Raw genomic sequence first — 25,595 nt, 5'->3', positions numbered from 1 at the left:
AAACAAGCTCAGATCGTAATTCCATAGAACTGACTATGGCGGAATTTTTTTATAAGTTATTATTATTTGTTTCATCTGTCTTTCACTTGAAATATCTGAGCAAAACACGTTCAAACCCAAAATCCTATTATCTCTCGCTTACAGTGTTTGGAGACGTATTATATAATTGTGCTTCTAGCTCAGTGATTAAACTGAGTAGAATAGCAACATCCACGACAACAGACTAGGTGTATTTAGAAAGAAAAAAAAGTTTACGATTTTCTCTGAAATATCTCAGAGAAACTTAATTCAGTAGAAGGCTAGATGATGATCAACATGAAAAAGTGCTCAAGAAGTCTGCCTTTCAGGTAAAGAAGACACAAAAGTAAGTGAGAGTTCAAAGGTTGAACGTTGTAGACTGTGTGAAAATCTTGTATCTTCGGAGCTATGTTGCAGCTGTTCGCGATTCCTTGTTTTAACCGGCTTTGGAATTAAGTCTTATACAATTTTATAGTCATTCGTCACTTTTAAGAGTGTAGTTTTTAACCAACATCACTAATTTGCTTTTTCTTTTCAAGTTTTAACTTTATCTCATAATTTTTAACACGTTTTGACTTCTAATATTTTACTGATTTAAAAACACTAAAGTATTGCATCACTCAGACCATAACAAAAACAGTCTGAAATGTAAATATGATACATAAGTATCTCAATCAGTCTAAAGTAAAATAACTCTAGTCTTCATATTGTTGGTGGTCTTTTGTTTCACTATCTTCAACATAAAAATACGACCTTCAAAAACACATTGGATCTTGGCTTTTTACATAATTGCAACTTCCAAAGAACGCATAAATATTTTCAAGACGAACACTTTTATAATGGCTCTGACCTAATAATGGCCTTGTCTCTGGCTATGACGTTTGGAGTTTACCTAGAGGTTAATAAGGACAAGTACAACTCAAAATAAGAATTTCTTGTTTCAAGTAGTTCGAACATTACAACACTCATTTGGCGGAATAATCTACCAAACTAAGTAATCAGGCAATAAAAATAATACGTGTAAGCTAAATGTTTTGATGATTAAAAAAAAAGCTAACATTCCATCTTAAAATTTTGAAAGCCAACGCTGAGCAACTTTTATAAACTGTAAGTGAATCATACCAAGTCAATTTCTGTTGTTTCAGAGACTAACACAGGTTAACAATTTCGCCCTAATTGGAGAGAAGATTCTAAAATAAGAATAATTTGGTTCGACAAAAATCCTACAGTAAAAATTCAGGGTAGAGGACAACGATCAACTTTGATAAGTTTCGAAACATAAGACACTATAACTTAAGACACTATACAACTGATTTTTTCGTGTGTTTTTCTTCCCAAAACTACATTTAACAGGCCATTCACAAATTAAGAAGTTTTCTATATAAAACTAATATTCCCTAAGTAATATCAATAAACAAATTTTATTTTTTCTTAAGAGTTTTTTGTCAGCGAATGGACGAATTAGGCTTAACGAGGCTGTTTCATGTCTTCAACACAAGTTGTTTAATTCAGTTTTTATCTTCAAGTCATTACATAATTTCATTCTTCTTAATATAACAAACTACCAAAAATAGCTCTTTCGGGCTCGTATTGTTTTGTTTTTGATCCAGAGAGATAGGGAATTAACTTTTTAACTTGATATCATCCAATTTACTAAAGTGCTTTAAGTATAAGGCCGCGAGCTGTTGTTTAGAACAGCGAACTTTTCAAATACACTTCAAAAATTAAAAGTTATGAAATTTTTAATAAAAGTTTTGCATGTTTTAAAATATTTTAAAAATTAAATAATTCGTACGTTGATGCAAAATTCTATCAAAGCCATAAACCGTTAAATTACTTTCATCAAGACGAACATGAAGAACAATTTTCAATTTTTTAACGTGTAACGTAACTAAAAGAACAAGGGATAAATTATTTGTCGTTAATACGAAAAACAATTCAAAAACAGAACCTGTCGTAAATTTGATTGTCTTAATACTTCGTATGCAAAAAAATATATATATGAATTATATTTTAATACTAAAAACTGAATAAATAAAATAAATTATTATCTCAGAGCCAATTTAATTGTCGCCATTACTCACACTATAATTCACGTGAATTTACGTCCTAAACAGTCGCCTACGTTATCCTTTCATAATATCGAGCTTTTTTTATTTCTAATAAGGCAATGCTGATCAGATAAAAAAAGGGTCCAATCTGTTTTTATTTTTTTAAGATTTAAACCCCTTAACGTCAAACTTCTTTCTCAGATACCATCTGCATAAAACTAATTAAAGTGGTAATAATATATATTTAATCATATTAAATAACAAGTAACATTTCATTGCTGTTGGAGTGGTGCAGTTTCGCGTTATATCATTATCAACTCTTATCATTCAACTAGGTTATCTTAGGTAATACTGTCCCAAATCTATAGAAATTCATTTGTTACCATTGGCTACAGATATTCCACACCTAGAGATATTTAAACTTTTTTTGGATAGTTTTACCTACCATGGATGGATAAAAGCTAATTCAGCCCGAAACACTTGTTCTCTGCTAATTGTGTTAATTATTGTGGTATATTTAACCAATAATGGTAAATATAATTATGTTAGCATAAAGTGAAGGAAACCTTGTTGTAATTTCTAACTGTTGTAGCGTCCTTTTTTTGTGGATGTTTAACATAAGTACTGCATATACTATAGCGACCTTTGACATTTCTATATTTTATTTGAATGAACATCAGTATTGTTCGTCAAATATCCTGTATTATTTTTTACGTGTTTTGAATAATAATTTTTGTTTTCCAACACTGAAAGAAGTATAACTAACTTACACATGATATAGGCCTATAACCGAAACTACTCGTTTTTAAAATATTTTTGTTGTTGACGTTTTTAGTGATAAAGTTTATTAAATTTATATAGGTGTAGTACTACAGAACAGGCTATCTGTGCTGTGCCCACCAAGGGTATCGAAACCCGGTTTCTGGCGTTATAAGTCTGCAAGCTCGCCGCTGTGCCATGGGGAAAGTGGGCTTTTTTGTGTATGAAAAAGTATAGACATGTGGCCAAGTAGTCAGCATGTCGGACTGTGAGCCCGAGGTTCGTGGTTTGCACCGTTTTGCTGCGGCAATATGCTCGCTCTATTTGTTGACCTGGGTAAGTTGAACAATAAACTGTATCCGTTAAAAAAAAGACGGCAGGGAACCTCTGAACTATTATTTTCCGTGAAATACACAAGGACTTCATAAAAACTGTGTCTGCTTATCTTAGATTTAGAGGGCGTTCTTGTTTGTTTGTTTATTTTGCAAAATAACAACGGGCATCATTTATTGTCTGTTCTTCCTCTATTGCAAAATAATAATAGGCATCATTTATTTTCTGTTCTTGCTCTAAAGGTGTTAAGGTGTTATAATTCCTCTTAAGTAAACTCAGTCAACTTACCATAAGAATCGCAGGTTCTAGGTTCAGATCGATTGGGTTCATGATTATAAACACTTGTTGGTTTTTGTGCACAACACCAGATGGCTCTTTCAAGGATGCTTTGCAGAAATACTGAACCCACCCGTGTTTCCCAAGAAATGTAGACGGAAGTCCAAGAGGAAGGCCTAACTTAAATGGGAAAGAATGTACACCTGGAGACAACACTACAATTCTGGCCCCTGCAAAAATATGGAAAATATATGTGTATTAAATATTTGATTAATAAATACATTAATTTGTTTATTTGTTTGTTTAATTTCGCGCAAAGCCACTAGAGGTCTATTTGCACTAGCTGTCCTTAATCTTACATTAATTTATTTATTTGTTTGTTCGATTTCGCGCAAAACTACTAGAGGTCTATTTGCACTAGCTGTCCTTAATCTTACATTAATTTATTTATTTGTCTGTTCGATTTCGCACAAAACTACTAGAGGTCTATCTGCACTGGCTGTACTTAATTTTGAAGAGATAGGCTAAAGAAAAAGCAGCTAGTCAACACCACCCACCGCCAACTCATGTCATGCCGAATATCGTGACTTGACTGTTACTCTTATAAGGACCCAAACTTGTTTGTTTGTTTTGAATTTCGCGCAAAGCTACACCTGGGCTATCTGCGCTAGCCGTCCCTAATTTATCAGTATAAGGCTAGAAGGAAGGCAGCTAGTCATCACCACCCACCGTCAACTCTTGGGCTACGCTTTTACCAACGAATAGTGGGATTGGCCGTCACTTATAACGCCCCCACGGCTGAAAGGGCGAGCATGTTTGGTGGAATGGGGATTCGAACCCGCGACCGCAGATTGCTAAGACCCAAGACTAGCTAAGTTGTACGTTATACGCTTCTCACAGTCTCTCGGTCGGACAGCGGTAATTTTACGGACTTAAAATGCTAAAATACCGAGTTCGATTCCCGCGGTGGACACAACACATAGGTGAACGTGGCTTTGCTATAAAAACAAACAAAGTCATAACATTGACGCTTGGCCTGGCATCAGATTGATCATAAAACTAACACGTAACATTAATGTCCTTTTAAACCTCCCAGTGACACAGCGGCATGTCTGCGGACTTACAACGCTAGAAACCGGGTTTCGATACCCGTGGTGGGCAGAGTACAGATAGCCCATTGTGCAGCTTTGTGCTTAACTAGAAACAAACAAACGCTTCTCATATAACAACGTTGTCAGTTGTTTTAAATCTTTCGTGTTAGGTATTTCTAAAGTGAGCTTAGATAGGAGTTCTACTTGCCTGAGTTTTAAAGAGATAATGACATTTCTTGGAGCAACTGCTTCTAACATTACTAAAAAAATCTCTCCCACACGTAACCAAAAATAAAAAACATATTATATTGTTTATACGACTTATAATTTATATTTAAAAACTCCATAGAAGTGCCAAGAAAAAACACTTTTGAGAGGTCCAATCCGGCAAAATTAACTTTTTTAAATATTTATTTTATATTTCTCAAAATAAACCTTTTCAACATTGCCTCAGCAAATGAACTCCAAAAAAAATAGGGATGTTCCTAAAAGTTGAGTTGTTGTTTTTTTATTCCCTTACGCAGCCAATTTTTGAATTATCTACATGTACTTAAACATACTCTCGCACTCAGTTTGTTTGTCTGTTTAGTCATTCGTGTGGCTTGTTCAACCCTACCAAATAAATTATGTTTTGTATGTTAGTAACTGTATATAATATAATTTTAAAGCTGTCCAAGACACAGCTTCGAAGAAGATTATTAGTAAACTCGTGGGTATTGTGTCTTAAGTCTTAAACCTTACTTGAATTAGTAAAAAATAAAAAGCTAGAACGAGGTTTATTTTCTTACTAAACCCATGTTTTCAATCTTGATCTTTATCATACGTTTCTGGCAGCTTAGACGACGAGTTGTATTACATAAAATATATGTTACTGTTATTTACTATTACTACTTGCCATTGAAGTTACCTGTATTAAACATCTGGCAGACGCTCTCCAATTGATCAGGTAATATATATATATAATGTGGTCGATATCTCTTTACTGTCTGACAAGCGACGTCTGGCAGTACAATTAAAAACAAACCACTCCACGTAGGATATCAGTCGAAATCGATTTTAGAAAGAGCGCTTTACATGTTTTTATATAATACAAATGTGCGTGTGTGTTGCTATGGATACAAGTGATTCCCCCCCCCCTAAACAGACATGAAATATGACGTTTTCTTGGACAAAGTAGTCAATGTAGATCAATCAGCACAATTCAATTGTGCTAGAAACAACAATTTCATTCTTCATAGGGCCGAGAGTAGTCTATTAGCTGGTGTGCCCGGATTATGAACCTTAAGGTCCATGGTTCGTTCACCGTTGCAGCAAAAAATGAGCTACCGCACTATTGGGGTCGTATTTTACGCTATAAGAGTGACAGTTAAATCACACTATTCGGTCAGATGAGAACAGCTTCAGAGCTGACGCTGTTGACTTACCAGCTGCCTTCCCTCTAGTCTATCAGGTGAAATGAATTTTTTAAAAAAAAGGTTTCAAACTCGAGCGCTTTCGAATAATTGAAGTGGAATTAATCAAAATTGCTCGAGTTTTTTTTTAACCTATTGTACCTTTTATGTGTGATCCTGTGTGCTAATTCTTCTAACAAATAAGTTCTAAATTAGGGACTGCTACACGCAGGTAGCCCTTTGCACGAAAGTTTTGAAACAAACAAGCAAAAGTTATACATGACGAACTTATGTGAATATTTTCTTTTCTAAGGGAGCGTCTATTAAGTTCCTATTTGTGTCTGATTCACTTTGTTTTTTGTTGTTGTTTTTTTGCGCAAAGCTACACAATGGGCTATCTGTTCTGTATTCCAAAGAGTATCGAGCCCCAGTTTTCAAGTGTTATAAGCCCTAGAAATTTCCGCTAAGTCACCAAAGAACTATCAAATAATTAATGAAAGAATAGTCCCTTAATATGCGATATAGAGCAGTTCAATTGCGTGGGTATCAATCAATACCTTCATCTTATTTTAAATCAAAATCGATTTGATTAGGCTGTATCATTATAATTATATTCGATGATTAGACTATAATATAAAACTGAAGATTTTAGCGAAACACTTCTGGCACCGAATTATGGAAATATGAAATCACAGGAGTTATCTTTAATGTCAGGGAAGTTAAGAAGATATTTTTCTTTGGAACTGAGTTACCAATATTTGCAGCAATAAAATGTCATTCTAAAATTATGTGAACTTAAATTACTTTGCTTACTGGTCATTCATTTAAAAGTAAGATGTAATACATAATTACTATAACCGAAAAACAACCGTGATGATTGGATGGTGAACTGGAGCTGGAAGGTTATATATTTTATTGTAAAATTCTACATAAGTTATTGGTTTTCTTCTATTTTAAAATCATGTATCATAATAACTTTTCTTTATTTTAAACCGAAACCATACAATGAGCTATCTATTATTTCCCCATCATTGGTACCGAAACCCGATTTGTGGCGTTATAAGCCCTCAGACTTATCGTCGAACCATCAAGGGGGGCATCCTAGTAATTAAACACATTTTAAAACAGTGATATCAATTATTAAATCTGTTTGATTTTTTTGTTTTTTTAATAGAAAACCACATTGAGCTATCTTCTGTGTCCAGCGGGGTAAACGAACCCCGAATTTTTGTGTTTTAAGTTTGTAAAATTACCGTTGACCCATTATTTTAAAGTTCCTCAGGATTTTTTTGTCTATCGCTGTAGTTATAGAAGAAGTTGTCTCAAGTGATATGAGTAACACAAGTGGATCTCAACTTACCAGGTCCTGAAGGTCCATCCCCCAATAATTTCATACTGAAGTCGATATAATTTTCTTTGTCATTGATTTTACCTTGTCCTCTGTCAGCAAATCTTATTACACCTTCACCAGCAATGTAGAAGAACAACCCTAGATACAAAATTAAATATATATACAGTTTTATTATGAAAAATTCAATACGGACGTTACGACCTATAAGAATTTAAATACATAAGGTTTTTAATTTAAAGAAGGACTAAAATCTGATGAAATAATACTAATACATATTGTTTGTTTGTTATGGATTTCGCGCAAAGCTACAAGAGGGCTATCTGCGCTAGACGTCCCTAATTTAGCAGTGTAAGACTAGAGGGAAGGCAGGTAGTCATCACCACCCACCGCCAACTCTTAGGCTTCTCTTTTACCAACGAATAGTGGGATTGACTGTCACATTATAAGGCCTCCACGGCTGAAAGGGCGAGCATGTTTGGTTTGACGGGGAGTCGAACCTGCGACCCACAGATAGCGAGTCGAGCGTTCTAACCACCTGGCCATGCCGGGCCACTAATACATATTCACAGATGATAATATAAAAAACTAATTAAACTCTAATTGTTTTGTAAATTGATCCAAACAGGAGTACAAAAAAAATAATTTGTCCTTTATAGTATATTGTTTTAAATTACTTACATCTCTCATAAACTAAAGTTAATTGATTAATTAACGCTAATCTAAAATGGGCAACTTAAAACATAATTTATTCCATTTCCAGAATTGTTAAATTTACAGTTAAGTTTTATTTTTGTATTTTTCATTCGTGCTCAAGTTTTATTTTCAGGTCGTCACATTTCAATAATAAGAAACAGAGAGAAAAAAAAAAAGACTCTTAATTCACAGCAGGATTTTTAAGTGGCTATTACCAGGTATCCATACGCATGCTTAAGCACAATAATACACAGTGGCTTATCTGAGCTCTGCTCACCACGGGTATCGAAAACCGGTTTCTAGCGTTGTAAGTCCGCAGACATACCGCTGTGCCACTAGGTGGCAAACGAATTCTAAGATTTTTGTTCTGTATTATTTGTTTAATTCTACAAATATAACAACCAGCGTATATTTTTTATTTATTTTTTAATTAACAACTAAAAATTGAAATTTGCTATAAAAAATTATATTTGCGTTTAAACTATTATTTTCACAAGTATTACGTAACTAATTATTATACAACACAATTAACATCTTCTATCCTTGCAAATTTAAATGCGTTAGTTTGTTTATAAAATTTCAAATAAACACTTTTTTGGTTTCTTTACGAGTGTACACCTTCGGCAAGTATGGTTTCCTATTATAATCCTAATATTCGAAGCTTTGATAAGCTGAGACAGAAGCTCACAAAATCCAAAAGGACTTTCTTGTCATTAAGTTGAGTAGGACGTTGTTCCATATTGCGGAAAGTATATGTGACTCGCAAAGAAATTCCAAAATATCAGTGTTCCCAAATATATTTACCCTTGTTCTTGCGAAGTTCCTAGCGACATTTTTGCCACAATACAGTAAATTGATAAAGATTTTTTGTTTCGTGTGTCTGTTTGTGTTTTGTTATTGCAAAGCCGCCTCAGGCCAACTGCTGTATTCACCGAGGGGAATCGAACCCCTGATTTAGCGCTGTCCCGCCTGGGACTTTTTGTTTATCTAAAATAGCGAAACTTGTCATTATAGAAATAATAATATTTCTCTAACGGAGTCTTACATGATGGTGACTTACACTTTGGTGAGTCGAAACAAGTAGCCAAGTTTTATTTTAACGTTGTTTTTGCTTTTAATAAACCAAACTGCACTTTTTTTTAAGTGTTGTGTCACATTTATTTAGTAGCTTTACGCATGAAGTCAGTAAAATTCAAATTTTAAAAAGTGTTCTCTTTGTTGACGGGTAAAGATCAAGCAGTAAGTATCCAGTAAGTGTGCCTTGCCTTCTACGTTATAAGCGTATAATTTGAGAACATATCCTGCATTTATTTTATTTTGTTTTTCAGTTGTAACATCTAAGAAATTCGTGCTGCTACGTGTTGCTTAAACGGTTGTCATCGAAAATATCCTATTATGTATTTCTTATCAGTAGTCACTTAGTTAGGAGGTGAGTTTTTACAAACTAATTTTAATTTGTTGTTGTCTTTTCATAATTAGTTTGTTCTATTGTTTTAGGTTCGTTAAACGAGATAAAACGTGTACAAGTTCAAAATGGAAGGAAAGTGACACGTCTGAGAGCAAATATGTATGAATTAAAATAATGGTTAAAATAGGCGAAATAAGAAGAACATAATAATTTCTAACAAATGAATAAGTAGTGAATGAAACTATGGGAGACGAAGAACAAGCAATGGATCAGCTAATTAACAAAAAGTCTCCCAGTGGAACAGCGGTAAATCTTCGGATTTACAGTGCTAAAATCAGGGGTGTGATTCCCCCTCTGTGGACACAGCAGAGAGAGACTCACATTATAACTAACATTATAGCACCTGAATTGTTTAAAGTTTACAAAATATTTAGACTTCCATGGGAAGTTCGAGTTTTATGTAATTGTTAATCTATGTTTATTTTGAATTCCAGGATTTGAATAACAGGACACAAAATGGTTTGTAGCGTCGACGTTCAATCTTTGTTTCTCAACGAAATCTGGTTGCATATAGTCAATACTTAAGTGTTATTCCAAATAACTGTGAACAAGATAAAAATAAAAGAATCAATTGGGGCGAAATGTCCCCCCATTTAAATAACGACAAATATGAATCAATTAGTTTGATTAATCAACCTTGTAAGGTTATCTATTTTATCGCAACAGAGTTTATTAATATTTAATATTTCGAAAACGAAACCCTATATTCAAATATATTCCTGCCTCCTGTGGCTTTGCGGTATGTCCGAGAGCTTATAACGCTAAAAATTGGGTTTCGACACTCCCGATGGATACAGCACAGATAGTCCATTGTATAGCTTTGTGTTTAACAACAAATAAAGTATATTGTTAGCGCTTCTTAGGTGATTGTTTGTTTGTTTTTAATTATGCACAAAGATACACAAGGGCTATCTGTGCTCTGCCCACTACAGGTATCGAAACCCGGTTTCTAGCGTTGTAAGTCCGCAGACATACCGCTGTGCCACTGGGGGCCTTCTTAGGTGAAATAAGATGTTATCAGTTTAGGAAGTATCTGCTGTCTTAAATCGTTGATGGCACAACAAATATGCCAACCAGGATTCTGTTTCTTTATCACTTAATTCCAAATAATATATATATAACATTGAAAAAGGAACACAAAATTTATTTACACTCATAGCTTAAGAATCCAAATTAACTAGTTAGTTTTGAATTTCGCGCAAATCTACACGAGGGCTATCTGCGCTAGCAGTCCCTAATTTAACAGTGTTAGACTAGAGGGAAGGCAGCTAGTCATCACCACCCACCGCCAACTCTTGGGCTATTCTTTTACCAACAAATAGTGGAATTGACCGTCTCATTATAACGCGAACATGTTTGGAGAGACGGGGATTTGAACCCCCAACTCTCAGGTTGTGAGCCGAGCGCCCTAACCACCTAGCCATGCCGGCCCCGAATCGACTACCTTACTGTAGACGTAAATACGAACGGTAATTTTCGAGGAAATTACTTAATTTGGTATTACAAGATTATTTTTAGAAAATCTTACTTGCTTTGTTAAATTGTAGACTTAAAATTAACGTTTAGCAAAGATTTACTATCTACCAATAGGTTACTTGTTTTTAACTCTAAATTAGAAACAAATTTAAAAAACAGCTTAGATATCTGTAACTTTTTGTTAGCCTAACATAATGAAATATGACATATTAATGATGTCAAGTATAGATAGACAGATGGGTATAAAATTAATTTAACAAACATTTTCGTTTGACAAAAAAAAACTGCGTGAAGAGTTTCTATTTACCACATCTGGGAGGGAGAGGGCGCTAGAGAGTACAGACGAAAGAAAGCTAATTTAGTTTTTCAATTATGACCCAGTCATTACCCTTCTTAATTTATTATAAAAGTTTTAATTAATTTCGGGTCATTTTAAAAATAAAGTAGTTAATTTGGATCAACTTACTTATATTGTGCAAGTTTATATTACATGATAATTAGTACCAAATTAGGCTTAGCTAAGTTTGCTCTATTGGTATAGTACTAGTCGAGTTGATACGTCAAAAAATATACCAGTACTAATTGGTAGGCTCATTTGTTAATTCTAAAGAAAGATGGCGAAATGGATAAAACATTGCTATGAAACAAAGACTTAACTTCAGTGTCTTCTAATAAAAATTATAATATTAAATCAATTACATTAGACTATTAAAAACGCTGTTAATATTACACAATAATCGTAGTGATTATATCTCATTAAAAAAGAGAACTTTTTTTCTGGGAAGTACTACACGGGAAGAATATTCGGATTGTGCTCTTTAGTCAAACGCAACTCATTGCATCAAAATGATTCAATGTACAGAGCTCAAAATTTTCAGAAATTTTACTGATATAAACTGTAATGTTTGTATACATTAAAAGTGGTAGCGTTTATTGAAAAAAATAATAGTTTTTTAAGAACTCCAGTTTCTCAGTACTACATTTAAAAGTTACATCAATAAAGTTATAATCAAACCTTCACGTAACTAGTGAAAGTTATGTTCTTGTTGTGAGGAAAGTACTTTTATTTAAAATTGTGTTGTATTATAAGCAAATGGTTGTTGCACATAGCACAGTTATTTTTCTAATTGTCTGAATCTTGAATACGAAATTATTTTATGGGTTTTTGTTTGTGGTGCCATTTAATAGACGGCGCAGGAGTTTTAGTTACAAACATAGATAATGACATACACGCTACGTCCATTATAGAAATATTAGAACAGTATTATGCCAGTTTACTATGACACAAATGTCTATTCAAGTGTCCCCCCTAAAAAAAACAACTTATACTTATAATTATATTAAATCAAATTATATTAGACTGTTTTACTCAATTTGTGTAGGTATATATTCAATTATTAATACTAAATTAGGCTATGTTTCTTTACCATGTTATTATAGAGTCTAGCAACGATAAGCAGTCTTAGTCTCCATCCTTTTTTGTCTTATATTAAAGGCTCTGTTTAATCTTGTTTACTGTGGGTAAAATATTAAATGATAAATAATTAATAAAATCAAAATAGAGTGAATGATGAATAATTTAAAGTATCCTAGTCACAAAAATAACTTCTTAAAACAGAGGTATTATTATTTTGTCATAAATGCACATTTTAAAATTCTTCAAGTTTTTCTTTTAATCATTATGGGCCCCCCCAGTGGCACAGCGGTATGTCTGCGAACTTATATCGCTAGAATCCGGGTTTCGATACCCGTGGTGGGCAGAGCACAGATAGCCCATTGTGTAGATTTGTGCTTAACTTCAAACAATCATCATTATGGTAATGGAATTAATTTGCCCTTGTCCGAAAATGATAGGAGTCAAAATTACTTACAAAAGTATAAAGAAACTAAACTTGATCAGAGAGAGAATGGAATGAACAGCCGTGAGCTGTCCCCTAGCTGGGGCAGAGAGATAAACAGCGGGTGCATACGATCCAGTCATAGCTCGAAATTAATGGCCGTCAAAATGGAGGCTAGGCGCACGTTGCAACAATGGTGGAGGTATTGACCTCAATGGGAGGTACCGCTTGCTCCAAATCTAGCAGCCGCAGAGCAATAAGATTCTACTGTGTTAGCTGTTGACAAAGTCATCAGTAGTAACATGAGTTTTAAACTCACCCAACTAGGACTGTCTAATGACAAAATACAACAAACAAGGCTACAGGGTTTGTTGTTTGTTAGTTTTTTTAGAACAAAGCCACATTGGGCTATCTGTGGTGTCCGCCGCGGAGAATCGAACCCCTAATTTAGCATTATAAACCCATAAACTTATCGCTGTCCCACCGGGAGAAATGTACAGGAGAAGCTATAATATGGCAGTGACATCAATGTATTGTCTGAACCATTGACATTGGAGGGAAATGCCAAAAAAGGAAATTTCATCCTTGTATATTTCAACACTGAATGCTACTAAGTACCCCTTCTTAGAAACATAGTGGAAGTAGAGCCTCTGGCAGTCAACCTAAAGATTGCTGGGAAGGAATACATCCTGGTCGACTTGTATATCACTGGTGACACTGCGACAGTGGAAAAGAAATGAACTAGGCTACTGAATCCTTTCGTGAATATTGGCAAAAGGGTCAACATTACAGGTGATTTTAATGCCCAGAGCCCTTTCTGACTGGACACAGTCCGAAAAGTGAAAGTAAGATCATTATGGAACGAACTGCAAAACATCAAATGTATTCTAGTCCATAATGATACTTCACAAGAATAGCAGAGAGGGAGAGGAACTGATTTAACCATAGGCCTAACCCTTATTACAGTTGCTGCTTTTCATCAGTTGAAATGAAAGCCATTGTCTCTAATAAGCAGTGACCACAAGAAGTCGTCTCAAAAAACCCACTCGCACAAATGACTTCCAATATATAACAGGATCCAAAAATATTGTTAGTAAATGAAAAGTGTGGTAGGAAAGGCAAGTGCGTCAGAAAAGTAAATGAGGTAGTTAAAATAAACCGAAATTGACGACAACAGAAGTAAGGTAAGCCCAGATAGTGAAGATTGAGGCCAGTAAAGCATGTAATAAGGCCAACACATGTAATGAAAGAGAAACTAAGATGAAACAAAATTCAATAAAGCTACCTCAGAATTCCATAAAAACAGGGAGAAGTAAGTAAGCAATAGGGGACAATATTTGCCAATAATGTGATTCAGCATATCAAAGCTTGTAAAAAATATGAATAGTGTCTCAAATGGTAGGATTATAAGAGATCAGAGAACCTAATGGTGAAGGACTTAGAACTGATGAAGGAGAAGGTAACAGTAACACCTTCTTCCAGGAGTATATAAGTCAGCTACAAGAAAGAGGGTACCATCTGTGAAACAGGCATGGCTGGGAATGAATGACGAATTCAGCAGGAAGCTGACCATTTTTAGTAATGCTAGTGACACTGGATGCATTGGAGAGAATTCTTTGACAAACAAAGAGTGATTCTGACCCCAGATCCAGGTAGTGTGAATTACTCCAAAATCAAAACTCTCTCCATGAAGAGAAAATGGAACTAACTGAAATAATCAATTAGTCAATATTGGAGGGGGAATTAGAAAAGACCTTAGAAACTGCTCAATAGCAGTGTTGCACAAATCCTTCAAAGGCCATCGCATAGTGATATGATACAGACTAATAGCAACGTCAAATGTGTGGATAAAGTTAATGGAAATATGATAGCAAAAAGACTCGCATAAGATCTAGAGGAGGTGCACAACCAAAGAGATCCACATTCACAAATGTCGAGGCAGTCACACACGACATCTAGCAGCATATGTAGACGACACAGCACTGTCCTATTGGGCTATTTGTTTTAAAAGTGCCTAAACTTCAGTGGATATTGGCATTTTGACATATTGAAATTCTCAGATATTCTTATTTGATGGTCACTGACTATGCAGGACATCAAGCACTGTCAATTGAGAGTTCACGAATGGAGATATAAAAGTTTTTAAATCTGCCCTAGCTTATCACAAAGATTCTTGCTGATCCACATCTTCTTCAATATATATATAGAACTGTTCTGGTCAATGCACTGGAAGCTCCCAAAGTGACACCATACACATATGTTGATGGTATAATTATTAGAAGCATCTCACACATGATAATAGGAACGGTAGAGGATCTGCAAGAAACCGGAAAAACTCTGCCAGTGGACTACAGATAACAAAATGCCCATCCAACCAGATAAAGTCTAGTGAATAATGGCTACCAGATCTCACAATGACACCAATATCTTCACACTGAGATATGCAGACAGAAGAGTCCCACATAAGAACTCTATCGCTTTTCTGGGTGTTGTACTGAGCCACAAAATGGCAATATATGCAAATATTGAACATATGAGTAAAGACTCCAAACTTCTCAGCCCAGAAAGTGTAGTAAGTGAGCCTCATCAATCTGAAGAGAGCAACAGTCTTGACCAGAACCGAGTATGGAATTTACTTATGTGCAACAACTTCAAAATTAGCAATGACTAAGTTACAGTAGACGATAAATTCACCCATGAGAATAGCAAAGGAAAAGCCTACACGTTTTGGCTTCATTGCGGAATTATTACTACAAGGAAAATGATTCCAATCATCCAAGAACTACTCAGAGTAACACAACTGTATCTCACCACTCAGTGGATAACTACTTGGAAGAGAAGACAAGCGAGGGAGTAATGCAAAGATTGAAATTCATCAAGTTGTGGTTCAATGACGCCAAGAAAGATGTTGAGGAGTTATGTATACTGTAAAACGTCAAAAGTATTGAGTGAGTCCAGACCAATGAAGATTAGCAGCAGAGTGTGAAGCGAAAGGTCAGGACTGGTGAACACAGTCAAAGTCATGAAGTAGATATACATGATCACAGCAACTGATGGTTCAGTTAAAATATATGTGACTGCATAGGCAGAAACCGTATCTGGAGATGGACATCTAGGGTTTTAATTGTTCGCAATCAAAACTGGACAATCAAGTTTATCCAGAGCATAATGTGGGCCATATCATGATGCACTTGTCTAGTTAACCAATAACAGTAATTATTATGAGAGGATCATACAACTAACAGACCTCCTAGGCCCATCATAAGATTGGAGGCAGGTTTTGCCCAAACAATATCACTTAAACCTTTGAGACATCCAAGGCTCATATGATAACGACGTATTTTCTAGAACGCACCAAGCTAGTCACAGCAACCTGATAAGATCTCAGATATCGTCAATTAAATAGCACGTATATTGAGAAAACGTGGAAAACATAAAACAGAGAACACACTAGAAGACTTAAGGAAATGAGACGGAAGACTAGAAAGGGAGCGAACGTTTAAGTACGTGGAAAGAATAGATGCTACTTAAATCAAGTTGAATTGTGAATTACTAATAGAATAACCTTGAAGAGATTGTTGGTGGGAGGAGATCCCGTGCCAAGGTCGGTTGCAACATCCTCGAACCTATGGTAGTAGTAAAAGTAAAATTATTCAAATCGTATTATTTACATTGGATACCTGGTGCTAGAAAATGAAAATAAAAATATATAAGAAAAACAAATAAAAATCATGAACATTAACTAATTCTAATGAAGTAAAAGTGGTTGCTGCTGGTTCGTTGCCTCTCTCTGATTGGTGGTTCGGTAATGTGGATGGCGCCACGCTACCTGTTCTGGCACTGACATACGTGCTACGACAGGACTACACAATTATGGAAAGATTAATCTGTACTTTGGCCATTCTAAACTCCTCTAACATGTAAATAGAATACAAATGACCTGATAAATGTAGCTATGTCATCTCGTGATGACCTTAGCACAGGGACCGAAACATTGTCCATTCCTGGAATCGAAGGTGCAGTACACAAGAACTTAAGATATACTACTTGTATATATATATATATACATGTATATATATATGCATATTAAGAACTCTAATTCACAAATTGTTTATATTTTTACCCCTATAGTTATTCTGAAATTCAGTTAGATACTTCTGGTGATTTTGTAACTAGTCTTTCTTCAGTAATATGTGAAATATGTTTTTTTTTCTAAATATTCTGTACGTCGCGGATGCCATGACCAAAACAATAAAGGCGTGTATAACCGTAGTTTTGTGAGCGCTAACAATGGTTACTGCCCGCTAACCGCAGTTTTGTAAGCGCTAACCATGGTTACTGTCCGCTCACAAAGTTAGATCTTTACATTAATCTATATTAATAAAAATATTGTTTGTTTGTGTTAAGCACAAAGCTACACAATGGGCTATCTGTGCTCTGCCCACCACGGGTATCGAAACCCGGTTTGTAGCGTTGTAACTCCGCAGACATACCGCTGTGCCTCTGGGGGGCAATAAAATATTGATTAAAGCTCTATTGAAATAATAAGTGCCTCCTTAGAGACGTGCATTATTTTTTCACCACAAAATAATGACATGCCTTTATGTAAGCACTACTTTCCTTAAATTTTTCATGAGCTTAGAGACATCTCTTTGTTGAAACTATTAAGGAAGTGATTAGCCATTGAGGTTGATTTATGTTCTTTGCCAGGCGTATGAGTTACTATTCCAATCTTAAAATTTCTATTTTTGTATTTTGTATTTCAGTGACCAGAGGGAAGGTAAGCTAGTCAGCCTCACAGCTTAAAGCTGGAGGAGAGGGGAATATTTTGTCGTATTGTGCGGATTCGAATCAAACACACCAGCTCCGGAATCCAGAATTCTACCGCAGGGCCAACCAGTGCCCGGAACCTTAAAATTTAAGCCTACTTTTTCTAAGCCTAACTATATTCTAAAATGTATCAATAAATTATATATATATATATATATATATTATTATTATTCAGGATAAAAACCCGTATGGGAGACAGGCCGCTTGTTTAGTAATGGTTGAAGTAATAAGACTAAATATTACATACAATATAAAACTAAAAAAATATATTTAAACAATTTTGACGAATTCGTGTGATTATGAGAATCATTTAGTACCATCTGATTGAATAATTTGCTTTGTTTGATAGGTTCACAAACTTATCGTTTTCTAAATAGGAAATACATCGAGTTATAGAGACCAACGAACGATATTATAGAAACTGGAAGAAAAATTCATATTTTTAGTCTTAGCTCCCATACCGCTACAATTACAGTTAAAAAGAGATAGTGTGTGAAAAATTTAAAGTCAAAAGCTTTCTCAAGTTATCATGAAATTAGTGGTTTAAGTCAGTAGACCAAATGAGCTTCATATGGATGACTTCGACTGCTTGTTTCCTTTAGTTGAAAAATTAAATTAATCAGTAGATAACACATCAATATCTGATAAATCATCTTTAAAATATTATGCCTCGTTTAATCAGCGTTTTGTTTTCGTTTCTTTGTTTGTTGTTCTTTTTTTACGGGCCTCTCAAATAAAAGAAAAGAAGACATGTAAGCTTACTGTATGAATAGAAGTAATCGGGAATAACATATTATAGTGATGTTGCAAACTTTGATATCAAGACTCGAGAGTAACTTCATAAAGTGGCAATAGGATATATATCGAGATATTGTTTAATTGTGTGTGATATTAGATGCATTGGAAAACAATATTATGTTAGAAATAGGAGCTTTGATATCAAGGGTAATCAGTAGTATCTTTCAAGATATTGTTTAATTGTGTGCGATATTAGATGCATTGGTAAACAATATTATGTTAGAAATAGGAGCTTTGATATAAAGGGTAACCAGTAGGATCTATCGAGATATTGTTTAATTGTGTGCGATATTAGATGTATTGGAAAACAATATTATGTTAGAACTAGGAGCTTTGATATAAAGGGTAATCAGTAGGATCTTTCAAGATATTGTTTAATTGTGTGTGATATTAGATGCATTGGAAAACAATATTATGTTAGAACTAGGAGCTTTGATATAAAGGGTAATCAGTAGGATCTTTCAAGATATTGTTTACTCTTGTGTGATATTAGATGTATAGTAAAAACAACATTCTGTTAGAAATAGGAGCTTTGATATAAAGGGTAATCAGTAGGATCTTTCAAGATATTGTTTACTCTTGTGTGATATTAGATGCATTGAAAAAACAACATTCTGTTAGAAATTGGAGGCTTGATATCAAGGTTATCATTAGGATCTTTTAAAATATAGTTTAGTTTTCCAGAAGACTGATGCCATAAGCAAATTATGCAACTGGATGAAGGTGAAACATTGGTTTCGATACCATGAGTTGTAAATGTCTGGAATAAACATCAGGAAAATGTATGAGGTAATTATCTCAAAAAATAATTGATACTTCAAACCGTCGGTACTTAGTGAAACTACATAATTACAGAATTAAGGAAAAGCAAGACAACTTGTACGTTTCACAAACACATCATTCATTCACGACCATGGTTTCGTCATTAAAGACATCATCAGTGAAACGAACAACTGTCTCGTTTTTCCTCTATTCAAACATAATGACTTAAACCTTATTTGTTAGTTTGTTTTTCAAATCCCTCCATATTATTTCCTGTTATAAAAGTTAAAAAGGAAGAATATCTACAATAACCAATAATTATATTATTTTCTATGTCTCAGTTACAAGTAGTGAATATTAATTGTAATAAATAAGGTTCTGCCTACTTATTAAACTTAGTGACTTATTATCTTCATGGTCATTTTTAATTTTCTTTTAAAATACCGTGAATGCAGAAAACACAATGATAATAAAATAAGAGAGCTGATTTATTTTTGATCTTATATGAATTATTAATATCTTTAAAACATAATGATGATATATCTCAAATCATTTAATAACTGTAGTAATGAGTTTTTCATTCGCATGTTAATGATTATATATACTTTGATCCCAGTGAATGAGATATAACACACTTATTATAAACATTATCAACTAAGACAATAATGTTTTAACCACAAAGCTTTCACTACTGTAAGAACACTTTTTACAGCTCAACACTGAGTCGTGACGGTAACTTATTTATCAAGTGAACGAAAAATCACTGCGGAAACAAATGTACTAACTTAAAATGAATATGTTGGTGATACCACGATGGAGCTAAAACACTGAGCATTCTTACCTAACACAGGGGTGTCCTCCTCTAACTCCAACAACACTCTGCCAGAAAGAAATGACCCAGGGAGATACAGTAAACTGTCATTGTCCAGAAGAATTAGAAATCTCTTAAGTTTTCTGGTCATTTTGTTGTCGTTGTTGTTTTGGCACAGCTATTCGAAAAAGAAATTACTTTAGTTTCCTAAACTTATTATACAGTTTATATAATAATCTTCAAAAACTTTTTGTACCGAATTTATCTCCTGTCGAAACTTGAAGATACTGGTGTGGTTGGAGGGAGTGTTTTCAAACTCGACCTGTTAGCACGCCTTGTAGGTGAATACCCAACAAAACAACGGTGAGCTCAATACGTAACTCATTGAGTTGCAAAATTTCCACTCGCCAAAGTTAACCTCGGGGTTATTCTTCGCACTAAGAATTTTTTCCGAGTACTAGTAAAATTATGGATTATAGAACCAGTGTTTAGGTCCCGCCGTAATTTCTGGCTATTCTGTTCAAGACGTGAATGTTTTGTAGAACAGCTGGCAGAGAAACCACGTGGACCTGTCATTCAGATAATGTTCAAAGAATGCCTTTCTTCGGCAGGCAAATGTAAAGTGTGAGCCCACGCCTTCAGGTACTGGTTCCAGCTAGCGAAGACGTCAAGATCAGGCCGAGAACACCTCTTCCTTAAATGGGACTATAGGTAGACTTGAAATGGCGAGGTGAACAGGTTCGGCATGAAAGGGAAAACGTGTTCAACCCCCATTTCAAGGGACAGAGTACCAGTATAATACTGGTTTTCCTTGAGTTATTCCTAGCACTGCGTTTTTTATGACACTAGTTGTTGTTTTAAGCCGGGTGTTTTCAGTTTACAAAATGCTGAAATCAATTTATACAAAAAAATTTATTTTACATATTTTTTTAATTTCAATTATCTTAGCATCATTTATGAAATAAGCATTGAAAATTAATTAACATGAAAAAAATAATATTTATTAAAAGTAAAGAGGTCAACATTCGCGGGCAAATGCGACATGTCTCAGCCACGCAGTCCCAACATGGCCAATTTTGACACCAGAAAAATCGAAAACCGTCTATATCACTGTTTGGGACCTGCAAAAGCCCCCCCCCCTCAGTGGCACAGCGGTATGTCTGCGGACTTACAGCGCTGGAATCCAGGTTTCGATACCCGTGGTGGGAAGAGCATAGATAGCACATTATGTAGCTTTGTGCTTAATTACAAACAAACAAACGGACCTGCAAAAAGGATATTTTTGTACCAAATTCCATGTAGTTTGGTTGACATACACGTAAATAATTCACGAAAACCCCAAATTGTGCTTTCTTCGCTAAGAAATTAAACAAAAGACAAAAACTCTAAAATTGTCTATATTTCTTTTTGGGACCTGCAAAGAGTATTTTTGTACTAAATTCCATGTAAATTCGTCAAAACAAGACTAAAATTATGGGTTTATTTAACCTTTACCCCCTCCCTGCTGGGATAGCGGTAAGTCCTCGGATTTACAATGCCAAAATCAGGGGTTCATCGGATTCCCCTCGGTGGACACAGCAGATAGCCTAATGTATCTTTGTTCTAAGAAAACACACACACACAAACACACTGTAAAAAAAACTATCTTTGTACCAAATTCCATGTAAATTGGTCAATATATGACTGAGTAATTGACCAAACCCCCAAAATTATATTTTTCTGTGAGCTCTGATCCCATTAAAAACACCCAAAATGAACAAATCCAACTTTTTATAAGTCAATGTATTGGTCACATGAAAATTTATATTTGTGCCGCTTTTCATCTTGATTGCTGGAAATATGACCGCACAGGAGTCCAAAATATAGATTTTGGGGTTATTTCACCTTTAATCCTAAAAAAACTTTAAAATGCTGAAATCAAAACGTCTAGGTGTATTTGACCAAGAGTGACGATCGATCGTAAAATGTTTGGAAGAAGAAGAAAGAAGGAAGAAGAAACAATAGAAAAACAGTATATGTCTCTCTGTGGGGTCGTAAATATTATAGTCACCACGACGTTTACCCAGATTAACCCCATCGTTCAGCACAGACAACCCCCTTAAATAATCTTCACTCACATCCAACACAATTTTGTTTAAAGTCAAAAGCTTAGCATTATTTACAAAAAAGTATTTAAGTAACAGAAGAAGCCAGATTTTTACAGTTCTTCAATATGGTCTCCTTTTAATAAAGGTGTAGCATAGCCGAAACGTTGGGAAATTAAATCTGAAGGTTGAGATCCTGAACTCATTGGAATAAGATTGCTTTAGTTTGTACTATAATTAAAAAGAGAAAAGAGTAGAAAAAATACACCCCTAATAACGATTTTTTTTTACAGTGCATTACGATGAACTTCAGTGACTTTGGTTTTTATGTGAAAGATGTTTTAATAGTCTAAGTTTTATGATGTGCTTCTTAAGATTACTTTCATATTCCTCAATAAATCAATGTCAGGTAAATAAGAAGAAAACGTTATTGTTAACAAATAATATGGCATACCTCCTGTCTGTTATAAACAATCTTATCAAAATATAATCTTTATAAACGTATCACGAGTCTAAAAATTAACTACCTTCTGATATCGCTTCTATAAATTAACTAATAGAAAAAAAAAAGTGTTTGTTCTAAAATAGAGCTACGTAATTTCGTCTTCTTTTTTCAAGATTGCAATTTTATTGTCTGTCGAAAATGCCCCCCAGTGGCTCAGCGGCATATCTGCGAAGTTATAACGCTAAAACCCGGGTTTCAATATTCGAGGTGGGCACATCACAGAGGGCCTATTGTGTAGCTTTGTGTTTAACTACAAACAAACTTGAGAAAATTAAAGGATGAAGGTTGGCAGAATTATAAAAATTACATGAGCAAGTAATAAAAGATGTCATATTTCACGCTTCACTGTTAGTATGACATGATAAATTAACGCCCGCGAATATTTCTTGATTTTTCTTTCTTTGCTTAATGATTGTTTTTGTTTTTCTAAACTATGAGCTGTGTCCTTACGTTTCATAAAAAAAAAAACACAGAACAGACAGCGACAAATATGAAAGAGAAAAACCTTTAATTTTTTGGAACCCGTTAAACTCAATCTTTTCACAAAGTCACTCCTTTAAATCACTTGTTAATTTACTAGCAATCTCCATGTTGACTGTGTACATTATTATTTAACACTTATATACATAGCTATATAATTAAAAAGATTAACGCGTGTGCATGCATGAGAAGCTTTTTTAAATTTCATTAAACTATGTAAAAATTAAATTAGAAATAGAGAAGTACGGACGGCATCATCACATAGGTGTTGGAGGGGTATCATATGGGTGTGGGAGGGGTGGGTGTAGATAGTACTATGCATTACAAAGGGAAATATAATTGAGGAATGGATCTGTCATCTCTCAAGTCCCCACTTCAGACAGTAGTGTTTATGTATTACGGTTTTGTGTGTGAATTTCTTCATTTGTTTATACACCATTATCGTCACCCTGTTAGGTTTTGATATCCAGATTTTGAAAGTGTCGCTAGATCTGGTGTCTCTTACTAGATAAGTCGATCGGTTTGTCATTTTTGATCAGAACATCCGACTTAAAGTTTCCTTTGTACTAGAGATATTTGGTGGGTACCACGTATTGTGTAATAGGTTTAATGCACTTGGGTTGAATCTCGTAGTCGTTGAGACGCCCGGCACAGCCATCAGATTCTGTTTTAATTACTTTAAGTACATAGTACTGCCTTAACATTTTATGAACTTTGTGCATTCAAATATAAAATGCCAAAACCCAATACAAATTAATCAAAGTTGTAAATTAATTCTAGAATAAGATCAAAACGGAAATGTAAGAACTTTAACGAATGATAATGTAATGCATAGAAAACGAGGACAAGCACATTAGGCTGGCTGAACTCTGAGTCAAGTCAGGAAGTTTGCTTGATTAGATACATTGGGCTGGCTGAACTCTGGGTCAAGTCAGGAAGTTTGCTTGATTAGATACATTGGGCTGGCTGAACTGGTCAAGTCAGGAAGTTTGCTTGATTAGATACATTGGGCTGGCTGAACTCTAGGTCAAGTCAGGAAGTTTGCTTGATTAGATACATTGGGCTGGCTGAACTCTGAGTCAAGTCAGGAAGTTTGCTTGATTAGATACATTGGGCTGGCTGAACTCTGGGTCAAGTCAGGAAGTTTGCTTGATTAGATACATTGGTCTGGCTGAACTCTGGGTCAAGTCAGGAAGTTTGCTTGATTAGATACATTGGGCTGGATGAACATTATTTAAGATCTTACGTAAGGCTTAAGATAAAGTTGTTTTATTTATAAAGCTCGTATTTCTACTTTCACTTTTCAATGTTCACCTCAAATAGCAGCTTATTTGGGCTCCTGTAAATGGCGTTGGGTTCAAATACAAGGACGAGCCTGTTCTCACTCTTAATTTCATTTTCCTATCTGACTGCTTAACAAATATATATATATATTGCTAGTTTTCTGGGCATTTTTCTCTGTGTATGCTACACCGTCCTTTTTTTTGTGTGAATCGACACCACGTATTTAAGAGCACAAGAGTAATACTAGAACCATCGTATGTTTAAGGTTCTCATTTAAAATCCGTGTTAAAATTGAGGTTTTTATTTATAAGCTTGGATACGTGTACACGTGACACAGCACGCTCAAGCCGGTTAACCCCCCTTCCCCCTTTACACTAGCTTGGAAGTCAAGGTTGGGTCAATAACCTGACCATTCAGGAAATGCTGTCTCATGTCTACGGCGAAGAAGGCTCACTTCATAGTAAAAATTACTTTAAATTCTGAAGTGTGTTGTGGTAAATTAAAATTATCAGTTGCCACTTTTCAACGAATGTTACTTCTTGTTGTTTTTCGTTTGTTAATACATTGCTTTTTATAAACTGTGTGCCCTTAATTAAGCGTACAAAGTACAGGTAATTTACCTTAAACAGAACCACAAAACCCCTGTCAAGCTTAATAAAAGCCTTTACACGTACATTTGAATATAAATTGAAGCAATAAGTGACAAGCCAACGGTTAACTCAAAACGTTAATCAGATGGTCAGTTTCTAATTACACCAACTGTTTCTTAAAGGACAAAATGCTGTTTAACATTATCGAGAAATCTCATCACTTCGTTCTGTTGAGCAGCATTTGTCATGTTTCGGAAGAGAAAACTGAAACCTATTAAAGTTGATTAAAAGGTCCATCTTGTACTGTCAGTTTCAGTTTCAAAGCGTGGATGGGTGTGTTCAGTTTCGTAGATAGAAAGATAATAAAAATGTTTATTAAGTATTTAAAGTAATTACTTCCAAATGTTCATTTGTATTAGACGATTAATATAATATAACTCATGGTGTTTTCTAATTCAGTACAATGTATTTTGAGAGGCACAGCACGATTTCTTTGGTTGAAGTAAATATCTCTGCAGTCAGTAGTGATTTTTATGACTGTGGGTGTTATTAAAAATTGTTCGATTTCTAGACACTGAAAGGCTCATCACGTACATAATTTTTTTAAGAATACACATTAACAATGAACGTATCATCTAATTAGAAAACAGAAGAGATGTATTTAATTCACATTTATTCAAAGACCATTTTAATCTTACAAAATGTC

At 34.6% G+C, this 25,595-nt stretch overlaps 1 protein-coding gene across 1 annotated transcript in view; it reads right to left on the bottom strand.

Moving 5' to 3' along the window:
• The window catches only part of LOC106462955 (arrestin domain-containing protein 4-like), a 30,712-nt gene extending 10,223 nt beyond the window's left edge, over positions 1-20,489 (bottom strand). The window contains exons 1-4 of the mRNA XM_013922925.2: positions 20,203-20,489; positions 19,977-20,124; positions 7,280-7,408; positions 3,450-3,667 (exon numbers count right to left, since the gene is read on the bottom strand). Coding sequence (XP_013778379.1) covers positions 3,450-3,667; positions 7,280-7,408; positions 19,977-20,097 — 468 coding nt within the window. The 5' untranslated portion in view covers positions 20,098-20,124; positions 20,203-20,489. The remainder of the gene's footprint in view (positions 1-3,449; positions 3,668-7,279; positions 7,409-19,976; positions 20,125-20,202) is intronic.
• Between the last annotated feature and the right edge of the window lie 5,106 nt (positions 20,490-25,595).

Source organism: Limulus polyphemus, unplaced genomic scaffold, assembly GCF_000517525.1.
Source record: "Limulus polyphemus unplaced genomic scaffold, Limulus_polyphemus-2.1.2 Scaffold1289, whole genome shotgun sequence".
In the NCBI taxonomy this organism is placed as follows: domain Eukaryota; kingdom Metazoa; phylum Arthropoda; class Merostomata; order Xiphosura; family Limulidae; genus Limulus; species Limulus polyphemus.
This window is presented reverse-complemented; position numbering and strand designations above follow the sequence as displayed.